The 25,376-nt window shown below is 39.6% G+C and overlaps 1 protein-coding gene and 1 pseudogene across 5 annotated transcripts in view; one reads left to right on the forward strand and one right to left on the reverse strand.

Moving 5' to 3' along the window:
- MYBPC1 (myosin binding protein C1) overlaps positions 1 to 25,376 on the forward strand; it is an 85,767-nt gene that overhangs the window by 10,787 nt on the left and 49,604 nt on the right. For 4 of the 5 annotated variants that reach the window (XM_023591923.3, XM_004469190.5, XM_004469196.5 and 1 more), the window contains exons 2-6: positions 6,855 to 6,902; positions 9,325 to 9,366; positions 17,350 to 17,388; positions 17,870 to 17,905; positions 19,816 to 19,926. In XM_023591923.3, coding sequence (XP_023447691.2) covers positions 6,855 to 6,902; positions 9,325 to 9,366; positions 17,350 to 17,388; positions 17,870 to 17,905; positions 19,816 to 19,926 — 276 coding nt within the window. The remainder of the gene's footprint in view (positions 1 to 6,854; positions 6,903 to 9,324; positions 9,367 to 17,349; positions 17,389 to 17,869; positions 17,906 to 19,815; positions 19,927 to 25,376) is intronic. The other variant, XM_023591922.3, reaches the window with a different exon arrangement.
- On the reverse strand, positions 23,416 to 24,821 carry LOC101422938 (26S proteasome regulatory subunit 7 pseudogene; annotated as a pseudogene).

The raw sequence follows: 25,376 nt of genomic DNA on the forward strand, positions 1-25,376 counted from the left end.
ATTATATTTCCTTGGACTCATTTTTTTGAAGGCCATTTTGGTGTCCTCGTTTTATTCAACGAAGTTTAAAAACAGCCACTTAGACATTCATGCTTCTTCAGTCCGTCCTCTTGGTATGTTGTCCATCCGGGACAATGAGAGGTGGGGAAAGAAACAAAAAGTCACCTTTATTCACCTGACAGAAAACCCCCATGGAATTGCCCTTTGACTTTTAAATAAGGAGTATAGCAGGCCCTCACCTCAATAAATACCGGTTTGCTTGCTTAAGATTTAGAGAGCTTACCGAGGGCAGGTGCTTCCTGACAATTAACACGCAGCTGACGTGCTTGACAACGGAGCTGGCATGGGTGACTGAGGGGTTTTATTTGCCAAGGAACTGGTGGGACAGGAACTTTGACTCGAGTTGCTTGGTTGCTTTCCCACCCCAGATCTTTAAAAGGCGATGCGGTAGGGTGGGGATTCCTTCGGAAGGCGAGGGGTGTATTGTAACAACTTCAAGTCAACTCCAGCCTTATTTGTTCTCTGGCTCTTAAGAAATGGAAAGCATGGGCGGACAGTGAGAGGAAATCCAAATGATGGGATTGGGAGAATGCCTCGGAGCCTTCAGCCAGCGGGTGGGTGGCGGGTGGAAGGCACATCGTTCCCTGTGGGTAGTGCCGACTGGGAAAGCTGCCCTCTTGTGCCTTGCCAGGGGACAGGTCTCCATTTCTTGGCAGCGAGAAGAAGGGGCGTCTGTGCGGGTAGGAACAGGCTGCCAGTCAACTGTACTTATGGAGCACCTGCTGTGTGGAATGTGAAAAGGAGGAGGAAACAGGGGCTTTGTCCTCAAGAAACTTGTGATCAAAAGAAGAAAAAGTCTCCATCTCCTGTAAACCATGAGCATTCCCAAGGACAGTGGAAAGGCCAGAGGAACCAGGGACACGGAGGGCGTGGCTGAGCCTTGTGACCCAAGGTGTGGGCCGAGGGCCAATGGCATCAGCATCACCTGGGGGCGTGTTAGAAACGCAGCCTGCAGGTCAGAGTCTGCCCTTTATCCAGGCCCCCAGGGAGTTTGTACACACACCACAGTTCAAGGAGGCTAGAGGAGCGCCCAGGGTGGTGAGTCTTGAACGTTTTGAGAGGGACTTGGTTGATGGTATAGGGCAGTCGCTTACCGGAGAGCTTCATAATCACAGGGATCTCATTTTAGCCACGTGTATAACCTCCGTGCCCTTGGGAGATTCCTAACGGGAGCTCAATGAATTCTGATTGAAGGGTTGCTCCTGCACACAGTCGCTCTTTGGTGGAACCATGGAAATTGCTGTCAATGAATTACTGTTTTAAGGCAGCCAATGGATTTGGGGAAGATGCAAATGATTTTCAGAGGAGTGGGCAAAACTGAGCATGACAATCTCACCAGAGACAAAGGAATGAACTTGAATAAAGAGAGGTGCATGTGCATTGCTTTTTTTTTTTTAAGTAGTTTCTTTTTTCAAGACTTGTTTTTACTTCTCTCCCTTTCCCCGGCCAACCACCCCCCCCCTCCCGCCCCAATTGTCTGCCCAATTGTCTGCTCTTGTGTCCACTCGCTGTGTGTTCTTCTGTGTCCGCTTATCTTCTTTTTTCTTTTTTTAAAGATTTATTTATTTATTTAATTCCCCCCTCTCCCCCGGTTGTCTGTTCTCTGTGTCTGTTTGCTGCGTCTTGTTTCTTTGTCCGCTTCTGTTGTCGTCAGCGGCATGGAAGTGTGGGCGGCGCCATTCCTGGGCAGGCTGCACTTTCTTTTGTGCTGGGCGGCTCTCCTTACGGGTGCACTCCTTGCAAGTGGGTGCACTCCTTGCGCGTGGGGCTCCCCTACACGGGGGACACCCCTACGCGGGGGACACCCCTACGCGGGGGACACCCCTACGCGGGGGACACCCCTGCGTGGCAGGGCACTCCTTGCGCCCATCAGCACTGTGCATGGGCCAGCTCCACACGGGTCAAGGAGGCCCGGGGTTTGAACCGCGGACCTCCCATGTGGTAGATGGACGCCCTAACCACTGGGCCAAGTTCGTTTCCCCGCTTATATTCTTGTCCATGACACTGGGTATCTGTGACTCTTTTTTGTTGTGTCATCTTGCTGTGTCAGCTCTCCGTGTGTGCGGCGCCACTCCTGGGCAGGCTGTGCTTTTTTCGCGCTGGGCAGCTCTCCTTACAGGGCACACTCCTTGCACGTGGGGCTCCGCTACACAGGGGACATCCCTGTGTGGCAGGGCACTCCTTGCGTGCATCAGCACTGCGCATGGGCCAGCTCATCACACGGGTCAGAAGGCCCTGGGTTTGAAGCCTGGACCTCCCGTGTGGTAGGTGGATGCTCTGTCTGTTGAGCGAAATCCGCTTCCCTTTGTGCATTTCCTTTTAAGTCACAGGGGACAGTTCAGTTTTGCTCTGAGTCATGTTCTGATTGGCTTTCACCACTCTTGGTTCCTCATCTCTGAAAACTACTGAGAGCTCATTTTCTCTTTCTGTCCCACTAGGGGTCGGTTGGTCTATCTGTCTGTCTGTCTATCTATCTATCTATCTATCTATCTATCTATCTATCTATCTATCTACCTACCTACCTACCTATCATCTATCTTTATCATCCACTCCATTAATTAATTACTCTATTTATATAATTGTACCAACCCTGTAATGATATGTAAATGTCATTGAAATCAATTACTATTACCCTTTTACCAATAACAGCAGGGGCCCCTCCCCTTAGCATTCGCAAGGGGAGGAATAATTAAGAGCTTAAAAGGTGACCACATAAGCCAAAACCGACTCTCTCTCCTCGAGAAGCTGGTTTCAAATCTCAGTGCATATTTCTGTCCTCCTCTCCCATTTCTCAGCAAGCTCTGCTCCTTCCCCCCATCTCCCAATAAATTCTTTTTACTGGCCTAACTGAAAAAAGGAGGAGTGGGGGGTGGCAGTGAAAAGGGCCAGTCTCCTCCATCTGATCCCCAGAAGCTTCCTCAGTTTCTACCCCAATTCCAATCATGCTCTAACATTGTGCAGCCCACAATGCTAGAGACAAGGCAAATATTAGCACACAACTTATGTGCTCTGCTTACAGGCATGCCAAAGTAAAAATTATAATACTGGTGATAACCAAGAATAGAGCAAATGTATACAATGTTTACCATGTTCTGCCCCCATTACTCATTCATTCCCACCAACAACCCTCCAGGTAGGTACTCTTATTACCTCCACTTCATAAAGGAATAAACTGAGACACACTCCACTCCTCCAGGTGGAGCAGGGTCCATCTGAAGCTATGTGTCCCTGAGAATAAGAACAATCAATTCAGTGGAAAATATGCAGTAATATGTCTGAAAAACCCATCAGCCCAATTCGTTTGCCTCCCTTAGTGTGAGCAGCTGAGAAGGGAGGTGCAGCCTGGGCTTTGAGTCAGGTGGAGAGCCTGACTCCACCCTTCATGGGCTGTGGGATGCCTCAGGGTCTCAGTGCCCATCTTCAAAAGGGGGATAATTATATGACAGACTTCACAGAGTTGGAAGGCTTATAAAAATTAGTGTAAACTAGGTCCAGGTACAACTTTGATACCAATAAGTGGTTATCATTTATTTACCCCTTCACTGGCTATAAAACACAGAGGTTTCTGTGTTTTTCAAGAAGGAAAAGTTCTAACTCTGCCTACTTACCAGGCAGGCATGCATCTTCCTACTTCCACTTCCTGCAACCATCCTAGCATGTATCAGCATTATCATTTTATGATGTTTCTGCATTTCTGACTACCTGATAGAGTTGGCTGCTAAAGACCTACACTTTGTGGATCTGTTTGAAGTTGATTAAGCTCTTCAAATTCTCCTTTTGGTTCAATGTCATGCCTGTCACATAGAACATCGGGGCTACAGACACAATGGAAACAGAATTCACATTCAGGGCATGTTTCAGTGTCAGTGTCCAAGACTACTCTCATTTATTTCTTTTACTGGAATTCATCCTTAGCCTTACTTCCAAAACAGGATTTTAAGCAGCCACTGCTTCCCTTAACAAAATGGGCCTTTGTCTGCATAGATGCTAAGAAAGTGCAGTTAATCTGATGGTTTATACAGTCACCAAAGAAGTCCTTCTGAATTTTTAATCAATTTAGTGTGCATGTAATTTCCTTTAAGCAAGAGATATCAGGGAGTTAGAAATGGAAGATTCCCACCCTTATTTAGTTTGGAAGAAAAAATATATATGCAGGCATACCTCATTTTATTGCACTTTGCTTTATTGAGCTTTGCAGATACTGTGTTTTTTACAAATGGAAGGTTTGTGGCAGCCCTATGTCGAGTAGGTCTATCAGAACCATTTTTCCAAAAGCGTGTGCTCAGTTTGTGTCTTTGTCACATTTTAATTAAGGAATGTACATTGGTTTTTGGACATAATGCTATTGCACACTTAATAAACTATGGTACAGTGTAATCATAACTTTTATATGTACTGGGAAACCAAAACATTTGTATGACTTGCTCTTGTGATATTCGCTTTATTGAAAAGGTCTGGAATCAAACCTGCAATATCTCCAAAGCATGCCGGTACATAGATATTGAAACAACTGGAAAATAATTGCATCATAGTGAATAGTGTATCTTGATGTAGTCCAGAATCCTGAGAGAATAAGATGGACAAAGATTGTCACAGGCTAATGATGGTAGTATTTATGGCTGTTTATTTTAGAGCCCTTTCTACGTGCTAGGAACTGTGCTGTGCATTTCAAAAGATTAGCACCCTAGGAAGTCATTTGTCTCATTATTCTTATTTACAGATGAGGAAACTGAGGCTGATAGAAATGAAGGAATTGCTCAAGATTACACAACTCGTAGGTGTAGAATCAGGATTCGAACCCAGGTCTGTCGGTCTGACTTGATCACATGGAGAGAAAAAGCAGGAGGTCTGTTCGGAAGAGCATTACCCTTCTCAGTGGCAGAAAGTTCAGAAAGTGAACAGAGAAACTAGCTTTCGAATGGAGGGGGTCCCAGCAGGAGGCAGGTGAGGGAGGAAGAACCTGAAGAGTTGGGCCTACCCAAATAGGGACCTCTCGGATACAATAATGGCATGTGACATGGTGGGTAGAGATAATTCCTGCAGCTGTGGGGAAAAAATGAGCCAGAGGGCAGGGAAATTTGACTGTAGAGAGAGCCAAGAAGATGTCCTCACAGACCTTCAGGCATCGTGTGACAGTGGTCCAGTCCAAATGGCAGTGTGTCAAAAGACTTGGCTTCTTCTCTTCCTTCGGATAGCCATGGGCTGCCCCAGCGCACCCCGATCTAAGAGGTCAATAGTAGATCTCCATTTCTGCACTCAGACCTCTGAAGATAAAATGCTTTGACTAAGGACTTTGTCTTCTGGTGGATCCTCTCCATGATGTGGCAAAGACGGGAAAGCATTTCTGTCAATGTTGTCTAAGGGACAGTTGAGCTTTCACACATCTGTGAATTGCATCACATCCCCACCAGGTTTCCTTTTGCCAGCCTGTAAGGCTCTATATTTGTTCTCCCGCACTTACCATATCCTTATTTATGGCCATCTAAATGACATTTTTTAAAAATAAACTGGAGTTCATACCCCATGCAAAATACGAGTAATGGAAAAAGACACCGAAGCATCCTTGAAGCAGTGCATTGCTTATTTTTTACTTTCTGTTATGGAGAAATCATTCATTTCTGTTGTGGAGAAATCATTTCTTTTTCGATGCTCATTTTACCTGTTCTGACTAAAACAGGTCATGGGGCCAAGACATAGAGAAGCCTGTTTGCCCAGGTTGCTTTTTGCAAGGTATTGTCCTCCCTTGCTCAGAAATAGTCATTTGTGGAAAAAATGTAGAAACTCTTAGGTACTGACAAATATAAGGCTCCCAGAATTCTACAATGTGCTTATAATATGAAATCTTTTGGCTTGATATTTTATTTAATAATCAAGCGGAAGATAATTTTATAATAAAAGAGGTCACCTTCACTAGCTGCCTCTTCCTGCCCTGGTTCACACACAGGTCACTAATTCCCAGTTCTGGGCATCCATGGGGAATCAGTGGGGAAATCCTGCATGTTCTTTGGTCATGGGGGATGCCTTTGGCTACTTGGAAATCTGTTTTCTTTAACAGACTTCATAGCTTGACTACTGTACAATACTGGATTCCCAAAGCCAGGTATGCACCATTAGAATTTTGCTGAAATTCAAGTAGGCCTCAAAACCAGAACTTTGTACCTTTTGGATAAGTGTAGGTAGAAATCTACTGCAGGCATATGCATGTCAGGAAAGGATGATGAGAGGGGGTTGATTCTGTGTCCCAGGGAACAAAGTAAAATGCATCACTACAAAGCCAGAGGCCTCTGGTCTCTCATCATCACTCAGAAAGTGTCTCTCTTGAGGGCAGGCCAGTGTTAGATGCTGCGGTGCCCTTCCTCCCTAGGAAAAGGGGTCTCCTTCGCTGAGCCCCAGCCATACCTTAGGCTATATAGAATGTGCTTTCCACACTCTGTCTCATTTCATCCTCACAACAGCCCTATAAAGTAGGTGTCGTTGTGTCCATATTTCTCAGCACCATTTAATACCCTGCCTGTTGCCCCAGGAGATAGCTAAATGCAAGGGCACGACTGGATCCCCATTTTACCTGTGCTCTTTCCATCACAACACCATGCCATTTAGGTCCTCCCCTCATACCCCATATCAAAAAGGCAGTGAGTCTGGGGCATCTTGATGACTCAGGTTGATGCTTTCCCTGCTCCGGTCTCCACACAGGTAAGATGACTGTCTAGGGTTGAGAGCAGCCAGGGCTGTGGAAAGTAGCTTTACTCTGTGATAAGAGAGCCTAACAATTCCATCACTCTTCTCATTTCTAGAAAATGAAGTGCCAGCGCCAGAGCCAGCACCAGCCCCGCCCCCAGAAGGTGAGTGAAGACACTGCCTCAGATGTTTGAGCTGTAAATACAGAATGTCTATCCAGCATTATTTGACCTCGATTGAAGCTGTGAGCTTTACCCTAACTCCTACTAAGAAGTTGGATGACGATATTTGTGATAGATTTGTAATAATAATAATACATTGTGTTTTTATAACCCTCTCATGTTATTCTGACTTGGATGGCACTTCATATACATTATCTGATTGAGTCTTATAAAACCCATTGCTTTATGCAAAGGTTGTTATTATGCCCACGTTTTACAGCTGTGGAGGCTAAGCCTTCGAGAGGCTGAATCATTTTGCAGGGCCCTTGGGTATATAGTGAAGGGAAAACAAAGACCACACCTTTCTTGTGGGGGTGGGAAGCAGCTCAGACCAGGAGGATCAGCAGCCGCTCCATGACTTGCACTACATCACCATTAGGCACCTCAGGAAACTCCTCAGGGAAGTTTCCAGGTAGATTTGATGGTCTCTGAGACTCAACATCTGGATCAGCTTCTTCAGTTCCTGGTACCCAGTTGTCCACCAGGTGGCAATAAAAAACGAGGAAGGAGACCCAGTGAACTCTGGCAGGTTGAGGCTGTCGCCAGCGACACACAATAGGAGAAGCTTGCTTTTATGTCCTTGGAGACCTAAGGGAGAGAAGAAGATTGGAAGTGTAAGTCCAAGGGGAACTCTTAACCCCCAACGTGGCCTTCCAGAATCATTTGTCTGACCCAGCCAAATAATCTCCTAATGGACACAACCAAAGCCATGTGCAATTTCCCATGAAGACACCAAAATGCCTCTCTCATCACTCTTCCTCCTGAACAAGATGAGTAGTCGGGATCCACTCAGGAATTATTCACTGGGCATTTACCATGTGCACAACTCTGTGCTAAGCCTCCAGAAGAATGCAGTGCTATCTACCAAACACATATGGTACCTAGGTGCAAACATACTGTCCCGGATGTAGTGGGGAATGCTAAATAGTAAAACACTTTCCCATCTCAGTTTGCTTATAGCCAAGTAGAAAATATAATACAGATTGGAAGAAAAGTAAATAAAATGCAGCTACCACATTAAAATATCAGGCAATACTATAAGAACCCTCATGAGGCAGTATGGAATTAATTGCAGCTATTTGAATTGACACTGTGTGTGAAATCAGGGTGGGAGGTGACTGCAGGTTGGTGTTATTTAGGCCAACCCAGAGGTTGATAAGGCCTCAGTTTTTTTGTCATCTTCTCACATGGAAATTTATAAGAGGATATGAAGCTCTTCCACCCTGGAGATCATTTTGCAGGATGGCAGGAATCTAACTGCTGACAGGTCCCTTTATCCAGTTAAGGACATTTGAAACCCTGAAATAGTACAGAAGAGTCAAATTGAGTGAACAGGCTTAGAGTTATGTGCGTTCAAACAAGGCAAGCTCAAGTTCAGTTTTCTTTGGACCAGATCTTGAAACAAGGGTAGATGTGTGACATTCCTCTTAGGATCTTCTTCCTTGTTAGTTTTTATTTTCTGTTCCCATACAGATTTATTATTTTTGCCACTACTGACATAACCTTCCCCTCCTGTTCTTCAGATCATTTGCTGTTCACCATAATATTTCCCTTATTATGCCATATTTCATATTCATTGCACAATATTGACTCCCTTTGGTTAAAATAAGTCTCCTTCCAAGCTCTACTAAGATTGTCCTTCTTAGTTAACTAAGATTCAGATCTCTAGTCATCAGTTAAAAACAATCTGAGAGTTCATGCTTGAACCAATTCTTCTCTTATATAAACCAGAAGTTAGATAATACTTGCAGGTGTCTAAAGAAATATGATTCTCTAAATGAGAATCAGATGATTCCAGATGATAACATCAAATGTTACCACTCTCATATTGCATTTGTTGCCACTTGCTTGAATCCAGATTAATATGTACAACAAAACAGTTTCTTTGAAACTATATACATTGTACAATTATACCCTTGCTCCTTTTATAATATTATCTAGATGCCCAAACTGTGGGAATTGCAACATGGGTAAAGCTTCCTTAAAAAGTCCCTTGTGGGGATCTAAAATGAAGTGACCCACATTCTATACTAAATTCCACTCTACCATTCTATAACATGGTCCCTGCATAACTGGTTTAACAAACTCTTCATTGTATGTTTCCAAGTATACTTTAAAAAGGAAAAAGATCAGATTTATTCATTGCTTTTATTAAAAGTTTAATATGAATCTAAGTTGTAATTCTCAATTTCGCAATTCATGTATAGCTTAATCAGTGGGTATGTAGCATTGTTTTTGATTGGTTCTGTATCGTTCTTTCCTCCCATCTCACCATCCCCTTCCCACATTTCTTGCCACACAGTAAAATGTATTGTGCTTTTTTTCAAAAGACGCTTTCAAAAATGTACTTGTACTTTCCACACAGAACCAAATAAAGAGAAGGATGCCAGCCCTGCACCAGGAAAAGGTGAGTTGGAGGGAGGGAGAGGGGGGCAGATTTCAACGAAATTAGAAGCAGAAAGTGGTCAATAATGATTGCCATGGTGGCCGCATAGAATTTCTCTGCACTGTCTTTCATCAGCGTGGTTTAGAGTTCCTCACTTGTATTTTACCAAGGAGCATAATGACAAAAGGGGCTTCAATAAGTTTCCATTACACATATTTCTAAAAGTAAAACAACAATAATAAAAATATCACAAGCACTTGTTGAGATTCAGTAAGCCAACTGGTAGTTTCCAAGTTGCAATGCACAACACTAACTGAAAGAGGTGTTGAATCTTTTTGGGATTACACCAATATGGAAAATTAATCTAAGTCACCCATTTTTTTTTAATGAATGTTTTCTTTTTACTTTGTGAACTTCCCAGGTTTCACCAGTAATTTTGAAGGCTAGCATCTCATTTTGCCACACTATATATTCATGTAGATTTATGTAATGATTAATACAGATTGAAAACCTTAAGCAAACATTGAGTCACCTCTTACTAAACTGGAAACTCATTTATTCTTGTAATATTAATCTGTTTTTACTTCATACGAGACAGTTCCATTTTAGAAAATGAATAATCTCTATCATGTACTGTTGTAAATCCATGAGATATTATTTCCTTTGTCTGCTGATGGAGGAAGTCATTGTCATTACTGACCATCTATCTTGAGCGAAAGAGCATTATTCTTCTGTAGAGGGAAGTTTTCATGTGGGTAGATTTGATGACCAATCTGCTTTAAATGCTTGTTGCATGATTTTTTTTAAGTTCACTTTTTATTTAGGTAATGAATAATATAGCTTAAATTTTGAAATTACCAATTATTTCATGACTGCTATCACAGAAAATTTTAAGTATCTTGTCCTTAATATGTTGCATTTCATTACCTAATTCCTACTCTATTGTTGTCTCCTGTTCATTAGTAAAATACTTTCTTTTCTTTCTTTCAGTACATTGGACCACTTTTCCTCAGCTAACTTGAACTTGCGCTCTCATAAATGAACACATAATGTTAGTACACCCGCTTTGTCCTTGACCTTCAGTGGCTCCCCTGGATAGTAACATGATCACTAATCCTGGCCATGTGGACCACAGCCTGAAAGTTATTTGCTTATGGAATGCAGAGTGCAAACTCCTAGAACTCCTTCCATGAGATGGGTTCAAAGAGGTTTGGGACATCCTGGCTGAAGTTCTTGTAACATTATTCTCCACAAGGCTGATGGCATACACCTCTGTTTCCAAATTTGGAAAGGTGCTTGGATCAGGCTGTGAGGCTCAACCAACAGAGCAGATGATGTAATCCCAGAGGGCAAGTTGTCAAAGCATAAACCAAACCTATGCCCGACCCCTAATCTGAAAACTCACCATATTATATTTGTATGCTTAAATGAAAAAAAAAAAAGGAAATGCCTTTCTATAAATTCAACAAACCAACCAATTAACAAACTGAACTCTTTTCTTTCTGGAGAACACAGTATGATGAAAAAACAAGGCCAGATGATTAGGCTATCCTGAAATTAGTAGCTTTTTTTCCCCTGACATGAAAAGAAATTAGGTAAGGTCATGGCCACATGACATGACCCAGGTATGTAAGCTGCTTTGTACATATTAACCCTACATATTTAGGAAGCAAATCTCAATTTAGGGATGGAAAATGACATTCCCAAATAAAGAAGATAAGTGGAGGGAAGTTATTTCTAAAGATACAGTGGTCTTTAACTCTTACCCCCTTTCATCAAAGTCAGGGAAATTGCAAAGAAAAAATACTTAAGCCAAAAGTAGATGCAATAATTATCGCTCCATCTACATTCGCAGTTGAGAGAGAAGCCATGTTTTGGCATAAACAGGATTGAGGGGTGCAACACACATTTTCTCCAGCACCGACTACAATGTCCTCCCCTGCCTAAATCCCTACCCCGACTTGCAGTCCAACTAGGTTTTGTGTTTTTCCAAACTGTCCAGCTCAGGTGTCACTTCTCTATACAGCTTTCCTTGACCATCAGAGCTAACTTTTATCTCTCCTTCTTCCTCCTAATTTTTCTTGAACCTTATGCCTCTGTCCTTCAATCACTTTTCTCCCCTTAATCATGTTTTGATGTTTAATTCCTTTTCCTAATAGGTTGAAAGCTTTTTGACAGTGAGGCACCATGTCTTAACACCTCTTTCATTCCCTTATCTCCTTCCTTCCAGTGTCTGGCAGAGAGCTGCACACAGAAATCTCCTAATAAATACTTGTAGAATGAATGAATAATTGAATTTGCATGCTGGCTTAGCTGCTGGACATAACAGAAAACAGTACTCTGGATAGATTTTTATTTCTGTTCCACGTATATGCCGGGCTGGAGGATGAAACATCCTAATCCTACTCTTAGTCAATATGATTCAGTCAATATGATTCAGCATGAGGCACTGGCACTGTGCATTCTGAGTGCTCATCCACTGAATTGATGGATGATTTCTGCTCTAAAACCACCTTGCTTAAAGCTTTTGAAAATGGTTATCCCAGATATTAGTACATTTTCAGCACTCCAATGAGTTGAAGTGTATCTAATCAATAGCTCCAAAACTGTCACTATTAAGAACATCATTTCATACAAATGTGGTCTAAACACCGTTCCTACATTGACTGGGATTGTTCTGGAATGGCTTCAAAATGTGCTGAAAAATTTTTTGTAGCCACAGGGTTGTTTGGTTCCTATGTCAATTGTATAAGAAAGGTCTGTGATCTGATTTATCAATGTTTCCAGATTTAGTTAGAGTAAACGTAAACAGTTGGTTTCCCAGGAAAAGGTTTTGTTGTTGTTTGCTTGCTTGCTTGTTTGCCTCTGGACTGGTTGTCTATCCAGCTTTCCTGTTCCCTAATATTGCCCACTTTGTCCTGGGACCCAGGCAAAGTCTTCTGGTATTGAAACAGTGGTGATGACAATAAAGAAATGTGAGTGTTTAGCCAAACAATGATGCCAGATGTGCAAACCTTTTTCAGAGTGATCACACTGGGAGGTAATTTCCTTATACAATTTATGCTGCCATAGCTTGATCTTTCAGAATAATTATGGGTGGCAAATCAATGGAATGCTACATATAGATTCTGTTCTGTATCCTCATTAGGGCCCCATATCTGCCCTTAATACTAACCATCTATTTACTCAGCAGGGATTTACTGAGTGTCTGCTATGTGCCAGGTGTGGTTTGGGCATGGGGGACACAGAAGTGAGCAGGACAAAGGTCCTGTCCTCCTGGAGCCAACTTAAGCTTTAGGGAGCAGAATGATCACCAACAAAGGCAGGTGCATTTCAATTTTGGAAGCAGACAAGGTCACGGAGGGCCATGTGCAGAAAATAATGTGGGTGATCAAGTGGGATCAGACCTTTCTTTTGGTCAACCAACCTCATGTATGAGAACAGAGGCTAATGAGACTGGGTCTCTTCTGTGCCTTAACAACTGGCCCTGTGGGCAGTTCCGAAATTGGTCCTGTGGGTGGTTCCAAAAGTGATGCGGCAGCATTAGAATCAAGAGACTACTTTGAAGGTCAGTACTCATTTCGATTCTTAAGTTCTGATATTTTAAAATATTTTTAAAAATTTTATATCCCATTGATTTATAGTCTGTATATTTTTTTGTAAGTCCAGTTGAGACAGTTACTGCCTCTTTATTTCTCTTTTTTTAAAAAATTAAAATTGGTAATTACTGCAAGGGAAGTAAAAACTTATTTTCTTTTTCCAGGCATACAAATAACATTAACATTACTGCATAAACTATTATCAGTGTACCCTGTGCGTATTAACGACCGCATATAATCTTAATCGAAAGTTCTTCCTTTTGGTATGAATGTGGCTGGGAAAGTAGGAAGTGAATCAGCAGAAGTTCCAGCATGTTTCCTCCTGAATAATGTGATTTTTTAAATTAAAAAATGATTTGTGTTTTTTTTTTTCTTCATTTAGATCTTTCTACATTGGCAATAACATTATTCTGGTGCTTTTTAACTAGAATGCTAAAATATTTGGTGCAGTTTTACCTTTAGGGTTTAATCAGAGAACTTCTAAAGGGACTCCGTGTTTTACTTATGTATTCTAATTGATTGCTTCTTTGTAGTGAACTTTGTTAAAAATTATCACCATACTTTTCAATTATAAGACACAACCAATCAGAAGATGCTACAGTGATCTAATAATAGATTTGGGGAGGAAAAAAAAAACTCATTAAATACATGTGTTTGTTATAAGATGAATCCTATTCAGAAGCATCAAACTGTGAAGGCAGGGTTCTTCCCATTAAGAAAATATGACAAATTAGTCAAATGCCTCAAAACATGAATTAATGTTAGCCATTGGTACTGTCTTCTGTATGTTGTTGTTGTTATGGTTGTTTTCTTGGTCACATACACTAGTATTTACAACTCATTAATCTGCTGGAGGAATTCATAAATTTGTCTAAATCAAACAAGGTATTTATCAGTATTTAGTTCAGTTTGGTTTACAGTCACATAAATTTGGATTTTACATGCTTCTGGTCTTTATTCTAAAATCTCAACAATGGTCCCAAGTTTCCATTACTTAAAATTTTAATTTTAAAAAGGTACTTTAAATCAAGTTATTTTACGCCCTACAGATTTTGGAGAATTATAGGAATATGCACACTCTGCTATCTGTGGGGATCTTTTGTTTCACAGCCAGGCTCCCTTTTACATTCCAGATTTCATGTGTATCTTCCTTAACTCCCAGCCCTGTAATACAAAACCAAGTTCTTTCTCTACTTCCCAGACTTTCTTCTCTGGGAACTTCAGTTGTTTAAGAGAATCATTTTTACGGTTTTACAAATGTCATTTTCCCATGACTTAAAGATGATTACAGTCTGCTTTGGTAAACTGTCCTCTGGGTGCTGTGGGAGACAGCTCTGCTGCTCACCGTCCGTTGTGTTGTAAGGAGCCAAAGCAGACGTTTAAGTTTTCTTCATCACTGTAGTCACTTTTAAATAGAAAAAATATATATGACTTAAAAATTGCATTTTTTTTTTATTTGAACATGTTCTTTGGGTGATGCCATGTGTTGTTACATTGGACCCAACCAGAGAGATTTGTCTGGTCAAATTTCCCTTTTAGCAATAGCATCTGTTTTTCCATAGTAAATAAGAACAATTCAACCAAATTGAACCAAATTCAACTGGGCAACTGTTCAAGAATTTTAGATCAGAATCTGACCATCTTAATTTCATTTCCTAGTATAAAAGGGCACCAGGACTAAAGCTACTTTTAAAAGAAGGGATACAGTAAATGTTGCTACTGTCAATTATATTTTCACTTTCTTAAGTTTGAAAATTTATGTGCAATGAATCAAATATTGCCAATTGAGAAGTAAGTGCTGCTTGGAAGTAATTTTGAATCACTTAAAGGAACAATATTTCTTGATATTTTGAAATACTGCTTTAATATGTGATTCCTTGATAGTCTAAAGTAATTGTGCATGTACCCCAAATATTCTTTTTTTTTTCTTCACACCCTCTTGTTGTTTTTCACTTGCTGTAACTGTTCATCTTCCTTGTTTCTTTAGGAGGCACTGGGAGCCAAACCCGGGCCCTGTGATGTGGGAGGAAAGTGCCTGATGGCTTGAGCCACCTCCACTCCCTGCTTTTGTTGTATCTCTCATTATGTTTTTCTTCCCCATGTCTCTTGTGTCATCTTGTAGTGTTATCTTGCCACACCTGCCCATCACGTCAGCTCACTGTCTTCTTTTAGGAGGCATTGGGAAACTTTGCTCCCTGCTTTATTGTATCTCTCATGTTTTTTCTTCATGTGTCTCTTGTTGTGTCAGCTTGCCATACCTGACCATCATGCCAGCTCACTGTCCTCTTTAGGAGACATTGGGATCCGAACCAGCAACTCCCATGTGGTAGGCGGGAGCCCAGGCACCTGAGCCATATCTGCTCTGTCCTTCCTCCTTTATAAAAAAATACATTTTAAATTTATTTTTAAAAGATACATGGACTACATAAAATGTTACATTAAACCCAAATATTCTTAACATTTAGTGGACTTTGAAATTAATCACTCATCAAAATTTTGATTAAAAATAGCTTATCTTCCTTCATTTCATTTTATGAAAGTTTATGAAAAATCTTTTCTCCATCACTGTGCATTCTAAACAGTTAACTCAGGGTTAATTATGTCCTATGCACAAGGCAAACAAGGCAAACAAAAAACAACAAAACCTGTATAAAATGGTACTCACTGGAATCAGAATAGTTCTCATTTCTAGTTTATACATAATAAAGGATGCTTCTTGCTAGGAGTTGGTTCATTTTCATTAATTTTTACAGGACTTTGAGTCAAAACTTTCTACATAGTTCAGTAAATAAAAGCCTTTGAATAGATTATGAGAAGAAATCTATTCTTCTAAATAGATTAGAATATGACTAATCTAAATACTGAATTAACTTTTTGACAAATAATATTATAGAAAAATTGCAAGGTATTTTATTTTTGATTATGTAAAATTTTAATTATCTGTCGTAAAATATATAGGATTCTCTTCTGATAGCTCAGAAATGCCTGTACTTCCCAACAGCACAATTTTGTGCAATGTTAATGGATATCCCAGGAGAAAAAGATGCAAAGATGAACTTTAAATTTGGGAAATACTAACTACTGTATCATTTCTTGTCTACCCCAGTCAGACTGCATTAGCACATAGAAGACTTTGAGATGTCCCTCAGTAAATATAAGCAACGCACACACTCACACCACAATAAAATGCAAGCATTCAACTTTATTAAGCCTAGCATTTTCCACATTCTTTGATCACGGAAAGCTTTCTCTGAAGAATCCCAATCCCCACAGTACTTAGTGAATCCCCTTTGGTTCTGAAGATATGGCATATTCCCTAGATATTACATTAGTTATTTTATTAAAAATAAATAAAACATGCCCTAGTTGACAATTTTGAAAATGAAATTTCCAGCCAGCAATTAATATTTGGAGTAAATATTCTAATAGTTTGTTTTAAAATGTGCTATTTTATCTCTTCTCAACAGGATTTTTAAAATACACTCTGACATTCAAGTGCATGTTTATTCTATATCCAATTTTATGTAGTCATTTGGTTTGTATTTTTAAATCTATAGCTATTCTAGTATTTTAAGTACAAGGATTATTATTATTTATGCAAACACTAGTCCTCATGCTTTGGAAGGGAAGGGCAGAAGTTCAATAACACCAAATGCCTATTTAAGCATCCAAAATGTAAAGACACTTTGAAGTGCAGATATTTTAGTTAAGGGGAATTTTAGTGGCTCTGCATATAAATGCTATGAAGGCATATTTTGAATTTTACAAATGTACATGTGGGTAACTGAACAATTAAACCGCATTGGTCAACACCAGTACAATCTTGGGGAAATGCTTATAAAGTTCCTAAAGTAATTATTGGCAAACTTAGCAAGTATGACAAATTGATTTATATTGGTTAATCTTGACTTTTAGTTCCTAAAGTTGGAGGGGGAATTGATGATGAGTTTTTTTTTGTAAGAGAAGAAGAGTTCTCAACCAGTACATATATGCTTTTCTGTTTGTATCCAAATAAATGTACTATATGAATAATGTCTGACATGGACTTTAGTTGTAAAAAGAACTTGAAAACCACATCCTCTATTGATTTCATTAAGATTGGATTTTTAGCATTATTTTTTTCCTAACCTATAATCAATCACATTTTTTAAAAAACTTGCATAACATTCCATGTTTTAATCTATAATTTTATTTTGCTTACCCTACTCTCTTACCCTTTTATTTATTTATTTTTTGCCTGAAATACTCAAGTTTATCCTTCCAGGTACCAAACATTCTAAGGCTTATTCATCAGTTTAAAGTGTTTTGTGTAGTCTCTCTTCTTTTTCAGATTTCTCTTTTTTTCAGGTTACTCTGGATGAAGTCCTTTACTCCTTGACTTTTTCATTCCTATTTCTTGTTTCAGATGAAGAGGAAGCCTCTCCACCTAGTGCCCTGCCACCAGGTTAGGATATTTCCAACTCCTTCCCCCAATTTTGTATTTATTAGTTGACAGTAAAAGAAAAGCCAGAGAATAGAGCAGGAGCATCAGGCTGTGCCTGTGCCAGCCAAGAGGAAAACACTGGCTATAAAGGAAAAAAAAAAAATTTTTTTTTTTTTTGGGTTTACCTGAGGAGCTTAGAGAGAGGAGGCTTCTCTATGAAATTAGTAAATGTTGGGTGTAAGTTTTAGGGGCAAAATGTTTGTGTTCCATTTCCAGCCATACGCTTTTTGGATTTCTTCCTTTATTACTGTTTTCAAATAAGACACATACTTTTAATAGATGCTTTCATAGATGAAGCGCCACTGATTTACCACCCAAGCCCACGTCTAGTTTCTTTTCTCATCACCAGAAGAGACAGGGTTTGGGGGAATCCAAGAATGTTGAAGTCAGCACTTCTTTTTCTCCTTCCCTTGCATCATCCAAAATCACGCTTTCCTTTCAGGTTTGGGTAGTCGGGCCCTGGAGAGAAAAGACTCAGGTGAGCGTCCTCCTGGAGCAAGGCATCCCGGTCGCATCCTAATTCGAGCACTAATGACCTCATTTCTGGAAGCGTTATTGACTCTAATCTTTGTTTGACTCAGTTTGTAGCTTACAGCAATCTTTCATTACATTCCCACTTACAAGAAAACTAATGCATTGAGAAATAATTAATTTTGCATGACATATGGACACAAAGATTCAGGAACCCAGCCCTCTATACCGCGTGTTTGCTTATCTTTATTATTATTACTCTCCTTTTTTCAAGTTTAGCAAGGTCACAGAGATCAAAAAACTTTTAAAAAATCTCCTTTCCAAGGAAGCGCGGAAGTTACATAATAATTTACATTTTTGTAGAACTTTACCTACAATTAACAAAACACTTTGAAATGTATCCTAAAAAAAAAAAAGAAAAAGAAAAGAAATGCATCTTGTCAGCTATAACTAAAATTCTGTGAGGTCATTCATTCATTCATTCAACGAATATATCTTGAAGGCCTACTGTGATCCTACTGTGGGCTTTCTATGAGTCAGACACTTTTGTAGACACAGCAGGTGTAGAAGGGAACAAAACAATAAAAATTGTCTACATATTCCAAACATGAATGGCCACTATTCACTACACTACTAATATCATAGACACACTAAATAAAACACTAACATTAACTTGGGTCTTAAAAATAATTGTGTAGCCATGTAATTTGGTTGCACAACTTAATTGTGAAAACAGTGCTCTCCTGTGGACAGAAATATGAAGTATGATTAAGACATGAAAACTAAAATAGTTAAATGTGTATTAGCAAAGTAAAGAGTTGGTGTCCCATGAATTTTCCCCTAGTTATTAAAGTATTGAAACTGAATTTTTCTGCACTCAGCTTTCAGAGACAGAGGGAATATTTACAGTTCTCCATCCCTACCCTCCTCACTGGAGTTTACTGCAGATTAATGCCAGTCAAGGACCTGGAGTTTAAACAAAAAATAGCAAAACAAAACAAAACAACAAAAAACGAAAACATATGATGTGGACCATTGACTATGGGGTGCAGCGATGCCCAGAGATGTACTTACCAGGTGCAATGGATGAGTCATGATGATGGGAGAGAGTGCTGCTGTGGGGGGAGTGGAGGGTGGGGGCGGTGGGGTTGAATGGGACCTCATATTTTTTGAATGTAATATTTTTTAAAAAAATGAATTAAAAAAACAAAAACAACTTGATTTTCAGCTTCTCTCTGCAGGAAAGCCTCAAAATGTTGGGTTTTTTTTTTTCCTTTTCAATTCTTCTGGTTTTGTCTCTTTTTTTTCCCTTTTAAGGACACTTCTAGTATTCTTGATATTCTAGCTACAGGTTCTGTTACTTACTCATTTAACTCTGGCCACATCTATACAACCATAATAGCATCATCTCATCATACAATAGCAAGGAGTCTAGAAACACCAAACCAGGCTCTGGTATCTGAACAATCAAACTGACCCATCCCTTTAGTCTTTACCAATTCTATTGTTGTATAGATGTGGCCTTCCAGTCAAACATCTTAGAAAAATACTGCTTTAATTTACTTATTTTTTTCATTATTTATCCATTAGGTGATAGGCAGGATGGGGAATCAAACAAAGGAAACATCGCTGCCAACAAAGACAAAGTCACAACTTACCTGTAAAGTTTCACTGTTTCTAGGAATTAGAAAATGTTCCTTTGTATGGAAAAGACATCTCTGTAAAACTAAGAATCCATCACTCTCTCCTGATGGCTTCTGGGGGCTGGGAAGGGGTATCTAAAGAATGACGTTATATCTATCCAGTTTCATGAGACAAAGAACAGCTTCAGTGATGATGAGCACTACCACCTCAGGTAAGCCTACCTAAGAAGAACCTGGCCCTGCAATAACCCTCTCCCTCCTTTCTGTTCATCAGAGTGGTCTCTTGGCGAACCACCTGCTGGGGAGGAACAAGACAAGCAGAATGCCAATTCTCAGATGTCCACACTGTTTGTTGAAAAGCCTCAAACAGGAACAGTGAAAGTGGGTGAGTGCCTAGCATTAAATCCTACTTTTAAAAAAGTTTGAGGAGAAGTTCACTAGCATAACATCAACCATTTTAAAGTGAACAATTAGTTGGCATTTAGTACATTTTCAATGTTGTACAACCATCACGTCTATCTAGTTCCAAAACCCTTGTCTCACCCCAAAAAGGAAACCCCACACCCATGAAGTACCTACTCTTTATTCCCCTGCTACTGGCCACCACCAATCTGATTCCTGGCTCTATGGATTTACCTATTCTGAATATTTGCTATAAATGGAATCATACAATATGTGACCTTTTGTGTCTGGCTTCTTTCACTTCATATAGTGTTTTTGAGGGTCATCTACATTGTAGCATGTATCAGTCCTTCATTCCTTTTTCTGGCTGAATAGTATTCCATTGTACGTATATACTAAATCCTGTTTTTGATAACCTGAAAAGGTGAGTGACAGCCATCATTTCAGGAACCTTTAGCCAGCCAAGGCAGCACAGCATAGTGGTCGAGTGCCTGGACCCTGCAGCTAGATACATCTTGGCATTGCATCTTGATTCTGCTTCTTACTAGGTCCTTGGACAAGTTGCTTAACCTCTCTCTGCCTCAGCTTCCCCATCCATAAAGTAGGAAAAATAATAGGACCTACCAGTATATTTCAAACATGTCATATAAATCTCTGAATCAGTGTTTACTGTCATTACAACATACTTAATTCCATAAAATGACTACATATCTGCACATGTGCTTTAGATTATTGCACATAATGTGTAATATCTCAGACACAGGTAGAGAGATGGTTCAACTTTTTAAAAAAATTTATTGAACTATATCACTCCTACATTAACTTTAAGTGTATAGTCATAGTTGTGAACTTACAAAACAAACATATATAACATCACACAGGACTATCATACCTCACCCTACCACCAATACCTTGCATTGTTGTTAAACATTTTTAACTAATGATTAAAGAGCATTGTCAAAATATTACTACTAACCAAAGTATTTTCCCCCAACCCACCCTATTATTATTATCTTTATATCATTTATTTATGAACATACATAAACATTAAGTGTATACTAAAAGTTGTGAACTTACAAAGCAAACATGCATAACATCATACAGTGGTCCCATACATCAACCCTCCACCAGCACCTTGCATTGTCATGAGACATTTGTTACAAATTATGATAGAATATTGTCAAAATCTTACTACTAATTATAGTCCTTATCTTACATTTGGTGTGTTTTTCCCCTAACCCACCCTATTATTATTATTTTTTAATATTCTTATGACAGAAATTGTAGAATTACAAAACAATCATGCACATGTGCCCCTCTATCAACACACCACACTGTGGTGGAACATTTGTTAGTTTATAAGATAATATCATCTGATAGTTACCACATCCATATTGTACATTTGACACCTTTTCCATACTGCTCCATTATCAACACAATACGTCTTTGACATAGATGCAAGAATATTACATTATTACTGCTAACCACAGTCCATAGGTCATTCCAGTTGTATTTTTCCCATGCTTCTCCACATTCCCACCACCCTGCAATAGTGATGTACATTTGCTCTAGCTAACAAAGGACACTTTTGCTTCTGTACCATCAACCAGAATTCTCATCCACCTCTTGGTTTACTCTGCTATTCAGTTCCTAGATTATTCTCTAGCATTCTGTCAATTGGCATTTATATCCCTAGACTATCATTTTCAGCCACATCCCCATTTATAAACTAGCTGTTACTCACTATATGTTACCACCCACTCTTTAAATTTCCACACTTTTACAGTAAAGCTAATTAAAACTTCTACATAAATTAAACACCAGTAGTCCATCTCAGTCCTCCTCTTATCTCCTTTAAGAATCCACCACCTACCACCAGGTCTTGAAGATATTTTCCTACATTTTCTTCTAGAAGCTTTATGGTTCTTGCTTTTATATTAGATTTTTGATCCATTTTGAGTTAATTTTTGGGTAAGGTTTGATAGGGGTCCTCTTTACTTCTTTTGTTTATGGATATGTAGTTCTCTCAGCACCATTTGTTGAATGGACTGTTCTGCCTGAGCTGGGTGGGTTTGACAGGCTAGTAAAAGATTCCTTGACCATGCATTTGAGGGTCTGTTTCTGAACCATAAATGTGGTTCCATTGGTCTATGCATCTGTCTTTATGCTAGTGCCATCCCATTTTTACCACTAGGTACTGTGATTTAAAGTATGGAGATGAGAGCCCTCCAACCTCACTTTTCCTTTTTAAGATGTTTCTGGCTATTCAGGACCCTTTACCCTTCCACATAAATTTGATAATCATGTTTTCCATTTATTTAAAAATTGCTGGTAGAATTTTTATTGGAATTGCATTGAATCTGTGTATCAATTTGAGTAGAATTGACATCTTAAGATATTTCAGTCTTCCAATCCATGAGCATGGAATGTTCTTCCAATTATTTAGGCCTTTTTAAATTTCTTTTAACATTGAGTTGTAGTTTTCTGAATACAAGTGCTTTACATCATTGGTTGAGTTTATTACTGAATATTTGGATTTTATCTGTCATATTTTAATTTCACCACTCTTTTGACAATTTTAGTTACTTTTATTGATATAATCTTCACTTCTAGACTCTCTTCCTGGCCTCTCTCTCCTGTCTTTTCTTTTCAGGCCCTAGCACACCCCTTAGTATTTCCTGAAAATCCAATCTCTTGGTTAGAAATTCTCTCAGTTTCTGTTTATCTGTGAATATTCTAAACTCACCCTCATTTTTGAAGGACAATCTTGCTGGATAGAAGATTCTTGGCCGGAAATTTTTTTCCTGTAGTATCTTAAATATGTCAGACTACTCTCTTCTTGCCTCCATAGTTTCTGCTGAGAAATCAGCATTTAATTTATTGGGTATCCCTTATATGTTATGCATTGCTTTTCTCTTGCTGTTCTCAGAATTCTCTCTTTGTCTTTGGCATTTGACATTCGATTTGTATGTGTGTTGGAGTTGGTCTTATTCAGATTTTTTTGGATGGGAGTATGTTGTACTTCTTGGACATGGATATCTATGTCCTTCAATAGGGTTGGGAAATTATCTACCATTATTTTTTCAAATATTGCTTCTGCCCCTTTTCCCTTCTCTTCTCCTTCTGGGACACCCATGACATATATGTTTGCATGTCTCTTGCTGTCATTTAGTTCCCTGAGATCTTGTTCAATTTTTTCCATTCTTTTCTTCATCTGTTCTTTTGTATGTTCCCTTTCAAAGGCCTTTCTTCAAGCTCACAAATTATTTCTTCTGCCTCCTCAAATATGCTATTATATGATTCAAATGTATTTTTTAATTTCATTTATTGTGCTTTTCATTCCCATAAGATCTATTATTTTCTATGTATGTTTTCAAATTCTTTTTTGTGTTCATCCAATGTCTTCTTTTTTTTTCATTTTTAAACCATTTATTTGTGACATGGTTGTTAACAAGTCTATGTAAGGTTTAGATTCCAACTAAAACAAGTATTTTCATTTGAAAGCCTCTGGAGCTCAGTTGTACGTTATGTAGCGGGGAGTAGCACTAAATTTGGCATAGGATTTAATAACCTTATTTACAGCTTCTAAGAAATCCTTTTCAGTAGCAATTTTTCGCCGAGCCCTAATTGCAAACATACCAGCTTCTGTGCAGACACTTCTAATTTCAGCACCAGTGCTATTTGGACACAGTCGTGCTAACAATTCAAATCTAATATCTCTTTCAACACTCATTGAATGAGCATGAATCTTAAAGATATGAGTCCGATCCTCTAGATCAGGCAAGCTAAATTCAATCTTTCTATCCAATCTCCCTGGCCTCATCAGTGCTGGATCCAAAGTATCAGGTCTGTTAGTGGCCATCAACACTTTAATATTGCCTCGAGGATCAAAGCCATCCAGCTGATTGATCAATTCCAACATCGTTCTCTGTACTTCATTGTCACCTCCAGCACCGTCATCAAAGCGAGCCCCTCCAATAGCATCAATTTCATCAAAGAATATAAGGCAGGCCTTTTTGGTTCTGGCCATTTCAAAGAGTTCACGAAACATTCGAGCACCCTCACCAATGTATTTCTGTACAAGTTCAGATCCAATAACACGAATGAAGCAAGCATCAGTCCTGTTAGCAACTGCCCGAGCACAGAGAGTCTTCCCTGTACCTGGTGGACCAAAGAGTAGCACACCCTTGGGAGGCTCAATGCCAAGGTTAACAAACCTCTCTGGATGAAGTAATGGGGTTTCAACTACTTCTCGCAGTTTCTCAATCTGTTCCTTACAGCCACCAACATCACTGTATGTGACATCAGGTTTTTCTTCCACCTGCATCATGGTAACTGTTGGGTCAATCTTAGAAGGCAGTGGAATGTGAATTTGATACTTATTTCTGTCCACACCAACTCTCATTCCTTCTTCAATGTCAGTAGGTGCCACCTGATCACTGAGGTCCACCACAAACTTGGCAAACTGCTTCACATTGATAATGTACTTTGGGTCTTCCGAATCAGCATTGATAATCTTAGTACATCTTGCAACCTGTAAAGGTTGTTCACTCTGGAGCGTTTGCTTATCTGCTGCCAAATCCCAGAGGGCTGGTGGGGCGAGGCCAGTGTCAGACCCTTTAATACCAGTGAGCTCATTAATTTTCTTGAGAAGCTATTGAATGTCATCTTCAACCTGCTTGATCTGCCTAGAGTAAGTGCTCTGACCATAAGTTTTCAGCAAGGCAATATCCCCCTCATCCAGAGCTCGAACGGACTTGTCGTCCTTCTCATCCTCTTTGGTTTTCCGCTGATCGGCACCGAGGTAATCCGGCATTTTAAGATAGTAAAGTACCTCAGCTCCTCAGTGATTACACAGCAGCTTCCTCGCTTCTGGTGGTGCCCCCCAATGTCTTCTTAATATCCTTAATCTCTTTAGCTATCTCATTGAATTTATTAAGGAGATTTGTTTGAGCATCTATGATTAGTTGTCTCAACTCCTTTGTGTAATCTGGAGGCTTATCTGTTCCTTTAACTGGGCCTTATCTTCCTGTTTCTTGGTGTGGATTGTAATTTATTATTGGTGTCTTGGCATCTGGCTTACTAGAGTATTTATTCTGGGTGCAGTTTTTCTCTTTAGTTTAGGGTTTTCTGCCCTTTCTCCCTTGTTGGTTGTGTAGTAGTAGTCAAGGATGTAGTTAGTGCTATAATCTGTGGAGTTTCAAGCTGCCCTTATTTCACCAGGGACCAATGAAGCTTCTCCCAACTTTCTCCTTTGCCAGGGGGAGGAACAGAGTCACAGCTGTGTGGGATAATCCAAGTCATGCAGGCTTGGACTGTAGTTGCCCGAAGAGACTGATGATGCTTCACATCACTTTCTCCCCTATCTGCAGCAGGGATGGATGGAGCTGCAAGTTTGGGTAACAGTCTATGCCATGAGGGTCCAAGATGACC

Source organism: Dasypus novemcinctus, chromosome 12 (genome assembly GCF_030445035.2).
Source record: "Dasypus novemcinctus isolate mDasNov1 chromosome 12, mDasNov1.1.hap2, whole genome shotgun sequence".
Lineage (NCBI taxonomy): Eukaryota > Metazoa > Chordata > Mammalia > Cingulata > Dasypodidae > Dasypus > Dasypus novemcinctus.